Source organism: Nanorana parkeri, unplaced genomic scaffold, assembly GCF_000935625.1.
Source record: "Nanorana parkeri isolate BGI_ZX_2015 unplaced genomic scaffold, ASM93562v1 scaffold99, whole genome shotgun sequence".
In the NCBI taxonomy this organism is placed as follows: domain Eukaryota; kingdom Metazoa; phylum Chordata; class Amphibia; order Anura; family Dicroglossidae; genus Nanorana; species Nanorana parkeri.
The window spans coordinates 1653948-1664575 of NW_017306367.1; the positions used below are offsets into that span (position 1 = coordinate 1653948).

The window sequence follows — 10628 nt, forward strand, 5'->3', positions numbered from 1 at the left end:
CACACACATAAAATAATACACTCACCACTTATTAACCCCCCACACACACAACAAATAATATCCCCCCCACCCTTATTAACCTCCCACACAAAATTATAAAACACTCAACCCCTTCCCCCGAGCCCCCTCACCTGTTCACGTCTTTGCAGGGAGGAGGCTGGCTGTGAGCAGGATCGATACCTGGTTTATCTGCGAGTGATTAGTGAGGTCTGCAGCAGCCCTCACTATCACACCCAGATAGCCAGGCATCGATGCTGCTCACAGACATTCTTTCCTTCGCCGGAGCTCAGAACTGTCAGAGCTCCGGCCGAAGGAAGCCGGAACTGACAGGAGCTGCTCTGCGGTCTGCATCTGACACAGATGCAGACCGTGGAGCTTCTCCTGCAAGTCAGGCACACGGTCGCAGACCGCGTACCTGACTGCTGGCTGTGGGCCCAAATTTCCACTCGCCCTCACCTTATTTTTACTCGCAAAATGCGAGCAGGCGAGTGGAAATTTTAAGCCCTGTATAAGGGATGCACTGATACCATTTTCCAAGTACTGATACTTGTCCAAGTACTCACAGATACAAGTACTGATACATTTTGGTTTACTGTCATATGACAGTTTTTCTAAAATAAGACAGACTATTGATTTCAGGACAGTGGTGGAGCATCTCAGCTAGGTGCCAGTGCTAGTTCTCGTGAAAATGCCAAGTATCGGCACTGGTATCTGAACATCCCCACCAGTCATGTGGAGGATTCAGATCAGGAGACTGTCATCTCATGTCTGAGGTAGCTTGGAGGGAACCTGTTGGATATGAAACAGGAAAGCTGCCTATGAGGACTTGTCATATAAGGTGTATGTGCTAGGGCTGCCATTCTTACCTTTGCTTCTTTCACCGACTGGGCACAAAGATTAGGTATTCGAGGCCTGATGAGTACATGCTTCTTTCAGGTTACTGATAGAATAAGCAGTGAAATCAAGATGCCAACCCTAGAACCTGCACCTTCAAAAACAAGTGAGCAATGCCAGCTCCCTTTAGTTATCATGACTGGCTTCTTTTAAGGTTAAATTTTAAAATAAATCCTTAATATAAATCCTGGGACTTAGGTCACTTCTATAACAACAATGGCTTATTCAATAAGGCAGTGCACAAGTGTAAAATGTTATAGGTCAGGGCTCAAAATTTCCACTCGCCTGCTCGCATTTGGCGAGTAAAAATAAAGTGAGGGCGAGTGGAAATTTGGGTCTCTAAGTACCGGTCCGCAGCCAACTCCGGCCCGCGAGCCTGTACTATGTTGCCCACAGCCAGCTGACATGTGGGGCACACGGTCCCAGACTCAGTGGCGGAACTACCGCCGGTGCAGCCGGTGCAATCGGATCGGTATCCAGCGGCCGACGGTCACGGGCCCCCAGTCTCTGTGCCAGTGGTGTAGCGAGGGGGGTCGCCTGCCTTTTCCCGGCCCTGCCTCTCCCTGATTTCAGCCAATCCCATCTTTGAATATGTCACCTGACCCTGCGCCCGGATTGGCCTGTGTTACTGTCCGTCTGCCGGTGGCGGCGTTCACTATTGGCTGGGGGCAGAGGAGTGAGTTAGGCCGGAGCTGTTAGTGATTCTCCAGGTACCGGCTGCTGGTGATGGCGGTGAGGAGCTTCCCGCTTAGGGAAAATGGCCACAATGGAGAAGCTGATGAGAGCCTTCGAGTCACTGAAGTCCTTCCAGCAACAGCAGCAGGGACCCACCGTGCCTGAGGAGCCACTACCCCGAGCGTGAGTACATCGACATCCCGGGGCACTGCAGGTTTAGAGTGCCGGGGACTGCTGGGACTTGTAGTAGCCGTATGTGCATCCCTGTCTACCCACAGCTCTGCACGCACTCGGGGCCCCACTCTCTCTGTGCCAATTTACTGGGGCCTTAGCATCGGTCCGGGGCCCAGATCGTACATCCAGCGAACACATGGCATGTTACAGCTAATCTGGGGCTCCTGCACCATCAATGTGCTTACACGGGGGCTCACCAAGGGGCCCCAGCGCCCTGACTGCACATACTTTGCCCTGACTGTATACACTGCTGAGCCTAATCGTCTGATGGTTAGTAACCTGGGGCCCCCAGATTCCTGACAAGAAATTCCATGAGGCACTCTGGTGACAAATGGCCTGCCCCTGGTCCCCAGGATCCTGGGCAACAGATGTCCCAAGACCTCCCAGGATTCTGATGACAAGTTCCACAGGGGCACCCAGGATCGTAACATCAAATGCCCCACTTTCCCCAGGAATCTGTTGGCAAGGGCTCTATGGGCCCCAAGGGTCCTAGCAGCAAATGCCCTAGGTGCCCCCAGGATCCAGCGATAGATGCCCTAGGGGCCCCCAGGATCCTGATGACAGATGAGCTGAAGCCCCTAGTATTTGAAGACAAATGCCCCAGGGACCCCCTGGATCCTGTCTGCGCGTGCCCCAGGGACCCTACCTGATCCAGCCAGTACAGGGCCGTAGATAATTTTTTTTCCTGGGGGGGTTCATAGGGTTGCCACCTTTTCTTCAAGCGCAACCCGAACACTCCAGCAACGCACGGTCATTTTTGTGGGAGTCGCGGCTTGTTCAAATGTAAAAAGTGCCGCCCATTCATTTGTAAATATCACAGTGGAGACTATTTTCAGTGGGGGCCAGTAGCCCTTATCTTAATTTTGGACGCCCCTGAGCCAGTATGCGATTCGGGCTGGCTGGATCAGGCAGACACGGCCCTCTAAACAGGCACTGTAGAGGGCCGCTCGCGGAGGCCTCCAGAGGACACACTTGAGGAGCGAACGGCGGCTGATTAGAGAGCCGATTAGAGAGCCGGGTCTGGGGCGGGCTGACCGGGAGGTGCGGTGACAGCCGCACGGTGTAACGTTAACGAGAAGTGTATTATTCTGTTTTAAGCTGCCCATACACTTTACAACCATCGCACGACTTTCGTTATGCGATGGTTGTAAGGTCATTAAAATCTCGTACAATCTGCCCATCTTGGGCAGGCAGATCGTACTTGCGATCATCGCAAGCTTCCGATGATTGCAGTGCTGAGCGGGTAGTGTACGCTTCCGCACACCGGCCCGTGCAGCATTCGTCTTCCGACCACGCCACCAACCCACCAAAAATCGTACGATTTTCGGCAGGTTTTCCAGCGTGCTTGGAAGACGAAAGTCGTACGACCTTACAGTAGAAGCAGTCGCACGCTGCCCATACACCTGCCGATTATCGTACGATCACCGGATCACCCGCGATTATCGTACGATAATCGGCAGGTGTATGGACACCTGTAGTCTATGTGTATAAGAGGCCCCATTCACACCTACAGTATATCGCAGGTGTAATTAGAGATTCCTGTGTCAGGAACTTGCGTTTTCCTGCAGCAGGAATCCCTAATCTGCCGTTTACAAGCGGCAACTATCATAAAATAAGAATTATCATAAGATTATTTACCAACCCACCAAAAATCGTACGATTTTCGGCAGGTTTTCCAGCGTGCTTGGAAGACGAAAGTCGTACGACCTTACAGTAGAAGCAGTCGCACGCTGCCCATACACCTGCCGATTATCGTACGATCACCGGATCACCCGCGATTATCGTACGATAATCGGCAGGTGTATGGACACCTGTAGTCTATGTGTATAAGAGGCCCCATTCACACCTACAGTATATCGCAGGTGTAATTAGAGATTCCTGTGTCAGGAACTTGCGTTTTCCTGCAGCAGGAATCCCTAATCTGCCGTTTACAAGCGGCAACTATCATAAAATAAGAATTATCATAAGATTATTTAAGAGGGTGTGTTTAGGGGCGGAGTTAAGGCCAGGGCAGGGTAAGGGTTAGGTGGGGCAACTGGTGGCTAGTAACTCTTAAGGCCTGGCTAGTAGCTCAGGACTTGAAATTGTGAGCCCTGTTATAGGTTATTCTGACCATACAAGCTAATCTTACAATAGTAAATCAAAACATGATTGGTTATTGCGCTTTGAATGGTCATTGCTCTCTACACTACCTTAATAAATTACCTACTGCAGGAATGTCAAGGCAGTGCCTTTAGAAAGAATTACCTGATCTGAGCAATAGCATTTGTATAGGCTGAGTTATCAACATCTGCATGATATTCATCTGGAGGTATCACACCTGTGCCAAGAAGGAGATAAATGTTATTGTAAAAATGATGATTAAAGGTTTTTTTTTCTTTTTACCTACAGGGGGCATGGCCACTGTTGCTGACTGGTGATGTTGTGTCACCTGTATCCTCTCTCTTCATCAGATCTGTGTACTGATTCCTTTGTAATGGCCGATTACTAAGCGTAGGAACAACCCCTGTCAATTAGCAGCACGAAGGGTTAGACAAAAAAACTCTCCAAAATGGAACTAACAAGCCAAAATAATACATAACAGTACATCTACTATATCGATCCTATGTTTTTTTATGTACTACATATCTGAAGTATTATTACATACATAAATGATCTTAAATGACAAGAGCGATTTTTATCTCACTCCATATGGCACCATATAGGTAAATGGCCCTTACTGGGTTTCTCATTTGCTTGTTCTGGATACTGGAAACTATGAAAAAGTAATTGAGTGTTCTATTCATACAGTCATTTGGTAGATGGATGACACGTTGCCTGGCAATGCTCACAGAAGGGAGGAGCACTAAATGTACTAACAGGAAATGTACTGAGTGTACCTACAGGAAAGGTACTGAATGCACTTAGAGGGAAGGTTCTAAGTGTACCTACAGGAAAGGTCCTGAATGTATCTACAGGAAAGGTACTGAATGTACCTTCAGGAAATTTACTGAGTGTACCTACAGAAAATGCACTGAATGTACCTACAATCACAATTATTTATTTATATAGTGCCAACATATTCCGCAGAGCCGTACAATCGTTTAGACAAGACAAGTAAGAAACACTGACAAGCATCATTGACATACAGAAACAGTAGGTGAGGAGGAACCTGCCCAAACAAGCTTACAGTCTAACAGGAAATGTACTGAGTTTACCTACAGATAATGTACAGAATGTACCTACAGGAAATGTAATGAATGTACCTACAGGTAATGTAATGAATGTACCTATAGGAAATGTAATGAATGTACCTACAGGAAATGTTCTACTAATTGATGAGATATCTGCACCAATTTGTCAAAGAGGTTGTTTAACAAATTGTGCTGTTGGTAAAATCTGTTCCCATGTTTAAAGCAAAACTTATGCTGAGGGAATTATGGATATTGCCATTCTGAAAATGGAAATATGAATACTGCCCTTATTGAAATGCCTTCTTACCTAGTTGTCTCTTGTTTCTATAAATTAAATTACCGAATAGCAACAAACATACAACCCAAAAGTCAGAGAGAAGTCAACATTCCTGATCTGCATACTTTTCTCTGGTTTGTGGCTTAAAATTTATATAAGCCATTGGATGAGCATGACATCCAGGGCAGCCATCAGAAATTTTGGGGCCCCTTACACGGCTTTAGGCCGGGCCCCCCACACCGCACCGACACAGGGCTTAGTGACCCGCTGGACCCAGAGCTGAGAGACCCGCTGGAAGCAGGGCTGAGTGACCCGCTGGACGCAGGGCTGAGTGACCCGCTGGATGCAGGGCTGAGTGACCCGCTGGACGCAGGGCTTGGTGACACGCTGGACGCAGGGCTTGGTGACACGCTGGACGCAGGGACTAACTAGATTTTCAGAAGGAGAGGACAGCAGGGGCAACCTTCATCTTCGTCTGAGTACAAGCTCAATGATGTTTAGTTGACACCAGCACCATTGTGTGTAATTATTCTTCTACATCCTAATTGTTCATATAGTATATTCCTAAAAATAACACGTGGATTCAGAGTTTAGAATAACTGAACTCAGATATGATCCAAATGAAGTGGGTGACATAACACATATGAACTGATTTAGCTCTTTTCAGCAGCCTTCCCCCCACCACAACCTCTCTATGATATTTTGTTTTCTCCAATTTTACTTAGCTCATCATGACATGCTCCCCCTCTAAATGCAGGCCCACCCCAGTGGACATGTCACTGTATCCTACAATATATATATACTTTTCAAATTAAAGCAATAAAATAGCCCTGGTTCGTATAATCTACTATTGTACAGATATGGCACATAAATTGCACTAGTAAAAGCTGCTCTGTACACTTTAGAAGGTGACTGACTATATGAAGGCAGACTGCACTCAGTGCAGACTGTTGGAGCACATCAGAGCAATGCATTTATTTGTAAGCTCAGCCAAGTTTACAGAACTTTTAGCAAAGAGAATGTCACGTTGTCTTTATACTTTAGTTTTAGTACACAGTAAACATACTGGCATGCTTCTTCTTGGCACCCACCTTTTATATGATAGTTCTGTTCCTCTTTGCTCCACACTACACGGCTACACCAATAGTCTGCAATTGAGCTCACCACATCCCAACCTCCACTTGAAGCAAAAAAGTCTAAATCCTGAAAGTGCAGAACAAGGCATAGTAAGTCAGTAATGAAAAGCCCACAGGCAATACTAGTACTAGTCCTTTGCCCTCTGCTTGCTTTTTTAGCACAATTTCCACTGTACTTGTTCTCTTTAAAAACAAGCCAGCAACACTGACTGTAAAATACAGCATAAAAGCATCACTGCACAGCATAAAAGCATCATAAAAGCACAAAAGCAACAGTTTACAAAATAAGCACCATCATGTTACAACAAAAGACTCTGGTGCCAGCTAAGCAATTTACCAAAATCTCTCGAAGCAATAGAAAAATTAGCTATACTTAACGAGATAAAGAAACAGTTGTCCATATCAGGGAAGAATTGATTCACATGTGTAGTGATCATACTGTGCAGAGGCAGATCTCTAATCTTTCTGATTTGTAATAATGCCTCCTACAGCCCTCTTGCAAACAACACTGAAATGCTTGTCCTACCTTTTCTTACACTACAAGTTATCAATATGCACATTAGCTTTACAGTGACATCAAACTCAGCAGTTAAATCTTAAAAATGCTTTCAAGTACCCCAATTATTAACAAAAATGTAGCTTATTTATGTATCTGTAGATCCTCAAATCATCTCTGAATTGGTGCCGACACTGTCCTTCCTTCTGGAGGGTGGTTACTATTGTTCCTCCTGGTCCCTGTGTGTTGTAAAGTAGCCATCGCTCGAAGCTTGCTGCCATGATGGACTACAATCTCACGTTAAGTTTGCTAATTTGTATTGAGATCATAGTCTATCATGGGATGGGAGCGAGTTGGTGCAGTGGCTACTTTACAACACCCACAGGGACCATGGGAACAAAAGTAGCTACCCTCCAGAAGGAAGGACAGTGTCAGCACAAATTCAGAGATGATTTGAGGATCTACAGCCGAGTGATACACAAATAATATACATTTTTGTTAATAATGATGGTACCTTGAATGCATTTTTAGGATGTAACTCCTGAGTTTAGTGTCACTTTAAGGAAGGTTTCCTAAATACGTAAATTGATATTTATATTCACATACCTTTGTCATTTCATAGTATTGCTTAAACACCATCATAACATCTCCATTAATGTGAATTTCTTGGTCTCCATAGATTTTATCAGGGCAAACTTCACATCCTGTTACAGCACTTTCCCAAGGGAACTTGGCACCCTGAATTTTGAAGGAAACATTTTTTCTTAATATAACATGAGCATAAACTAATGTATACAACTTTGTTGTAAATTATATCATGCATGTAAGTGAATGTATGTCACCTTCCCTTTTTTGCATAATTATTTTCTGCTCTAGACACTAATATTCCCTATTGTCTTCCATCTGTTCAGCCTGTAGGGTCCAGAGAAATGCCTGAGAATTGTTTGGCAGAGATGTTAGTGGAGAAACTGACCTGTAAGTGTATGGTGCAGACTGTTGAGGAACACAAAGACACAGGTGTTTTATACTAACTATATTTTATACTAACTGTATTTTACCTGCTTTATAGATTATTCTGTTCAGATTATTTATAGTAAGGGTTCATGTTTTAAACGGGAACTCTTCTGTCAGTACTTGGAACTAGACTAATAGCTAAAATACTTGTAAAAATTATTGTGATTAAAGCTGGCCACAAACCTTAAAGTGTATCTAAACTCAAAATTAAAAAAAGTAATAGATTGCGGTTTAGCAATCCTTAGATGTTGCTGCATTAGTTTTCTTTTCTTAGGCTTTTTTCCTTTATTTTCACTTGGTGATCCTACTGGGAAGTCGGTAATTTTACAACGTCTCTTTAACAAACCATAACTCTGACAGGGGTGCTTACAATGGTCAGCTTCTATTCATTAAAGGAGAACTATGGGGTCAGGGCTTTTCCCCATAGTTCTCCTTAGCGTCCTCCCGTTACCCTAAGCTCAGTATACCGCGAGCTACAGGTCGCAGTATACTGAGACGCCGGAGCGGATCCCGACATCGATGTCGAGATCCGCCCAGCTGTGTGAGTGACAGCTGGCTCTGCCTATCTAGAGGCAGAGCCAGCTGTACCCGCCCCCTCCCCCGTCCGTTCCGCCAGTTAGCGCTAGCCGATCGGAGCGGGGAGGGGGGAATCCAGCCCCTCCCCTGTCATGGCAGAGAGCCGTGACAGGATCGAGAGGTGAGCGAACGCCGGTATATGTTCGCTCACCTCCCGATCTACTGAGCCGACCTGTGACAGTCTCATTGTCACAGGTCGGCTAGATCTATTAGGTGAGTGAAAAGCACTCACCTCATAGTTCTCCTTTAATGTAAAACCTTTATCCCAAAAGGAAATAAAAAGCTTTTGCCGTAACTGCTAAAGTGTTAGCTGGAATCTGTTAGTCCATCTAATATTACCCTCTCTTCAGGTTGACAATGCTGCTGTCAAAGGAGAGTTCCTTTGCTCCTCCATAGAGTGGAGATACCCTAAATCAGGAAGTGTATTACTGGCTGGATCACCAGGTGAAAATAAAGGAGAAGACGTCTAAAAACAAGAAAACTGAATATATCGGCCGAAAATGGCACTGTTGGCAAAATGCCGATAATGCCATCTTTTGGCCAAAATTGCAGTGCATCCATTGTTTCTCTCATCCCCGCTGTGCGCTGCTCTGTGTCCCCTCTGACACAGGGGCTTCAAGAAAATATTAGGGGTCTATACAGACCCCTGATATTTCCCTTTTAAAATAGAAAAAGGGATTGAGAACACAGAGCCCTCAATCTCTTTTTCTGCAGCCCCTCTTATAAATGAACAGGAAGCCTCCATACTGAGTGTTCCTGTTCATTCATAACTTGTGGAGATAGTATGTTTACCATGTCCACAATCATGAATGAACAGGAGGTGATGTAGATCACTCCCATTCATTCATAATTGGGGACACAGTAAACATACTAAGTCCTCAATTATTTACAAATGTCCCTCCCAGGAATGGCCCGATACGGGCGTGCACAGCCCGAATTAACACAGTGTGAATGAGGCCTAACAAACGTCGACCTCCCTAGCTTGGCTCACTCGCCAGAAATATATGACCCACTGCCAGAGTAAAATCAAAAATTGTTTAATTTAATATCAATGTTATCACTGGAAAGCATCCCCTTTTGCTTAATACGAATATCCTCCTCAGAGTCTCTATTAGTAGTGTAGAAAAAATACAAATGCTCCCATAGTGTAATTCAAATAGCATAAACATTTATTAAAAACATAAAAAATAAAACTCATAAATCATAGGTGCTTTTCCCACACCATGATATAGCCAGCTTAAATCTCTAGAAAGCTCTCCTCCTGACAGTGTGATGATGTCATATATCCCACCCGTTCACCACAGTTTGCCACTATGAATTCCTCAGGAGTAGGAAGTGTAGTGCCATCATTTCCACATACAAATCCCAAAGGCTCCTTCCTCACTTCTGGCCTCTATTCTTATATACATTTTCTGAAATCCCCCTTTCAATCACACATATGACCACTAGATGTCCCTCCAAGTACGTTTATTCCATCCCCATTGGTTTATGGCTGCACCAGCAATATAACATATTCAATATACCTATTGTTATCATTCTTAATTGATGATCTCCCAAAAATAATATAAATATAAAACATCCACCCAATTTTCTATTCTCATAACACACCTAATTATTTGCCAAACAAAAGTCTAGAAATTTTTTCTACATTCATTCTTTTAGGCTGCATACTTCAAGGTCAAAGATCCACCTTGTCACATTCATTGATATCTATTGTTTTGCGTTTGATCCCCTCTGATGCCCAGTGATTCTACTGTATTAATTGCTAAAAATGTCAATCTTTATTATGCATGTCCCTAAAATGTATAGAGACAATATTATAATGTAGAATACATGTTTATACTATTTTATGTAGCAAAATATTTGACAAAATCATAAACATAGATTCTTTCCAATTTTCAGTATGTGCAAATGTTATAATATTCCTTAAAGAAGCACTCCAGGCAGAAATTTAATTAACCCTTTCAGTGTATTGGCTGTGAGGGAAAGAGGAGAGAGGCCGGATTGAGTGCTGTCTGCTCCGAGGATTGGGTGAGTATAATTGGTTTTTTTTTGGACCCTAGGCAAAAATAAGCAGTTGATCAAATTTCTGGCCTTTTTTAAAGGGGGCACCCAGATGCCCCCCCCCCCCCCCCACCAAACAAAAAAGGGCA

General features: G+C 44.4%; 1 protein-coding gene across 1 annotated transcript in view; it reads right to left on the reverse strand.

The window, feature by feature from the left end:
- Positions 1-10628, reverse strand: part of PGGHG (protein-glucosylgalactosylhydroxylysine glucosidase) — a 42275-nt gene that overhangs the window by 20434 nt on the left and 11213 nt on the right. Inside the window, exons 6-8 of the mRNA XM_018552858.1 lie at positions 7492-7623; positions 6345-6456; positions 4051-4123 (exon numbers count right to left, since the gene is read on the reverse strand). Coding sequence (XP_018408360.1) covers positions 4051-4123; positions 6345-6456; positions 7492-7623 — 317 coding nt within the window. The remainder of the gene's footprint in view (positions 1-4050; positions 4124-6344; positions 6457-7491; positions 7624-10628) is intronic.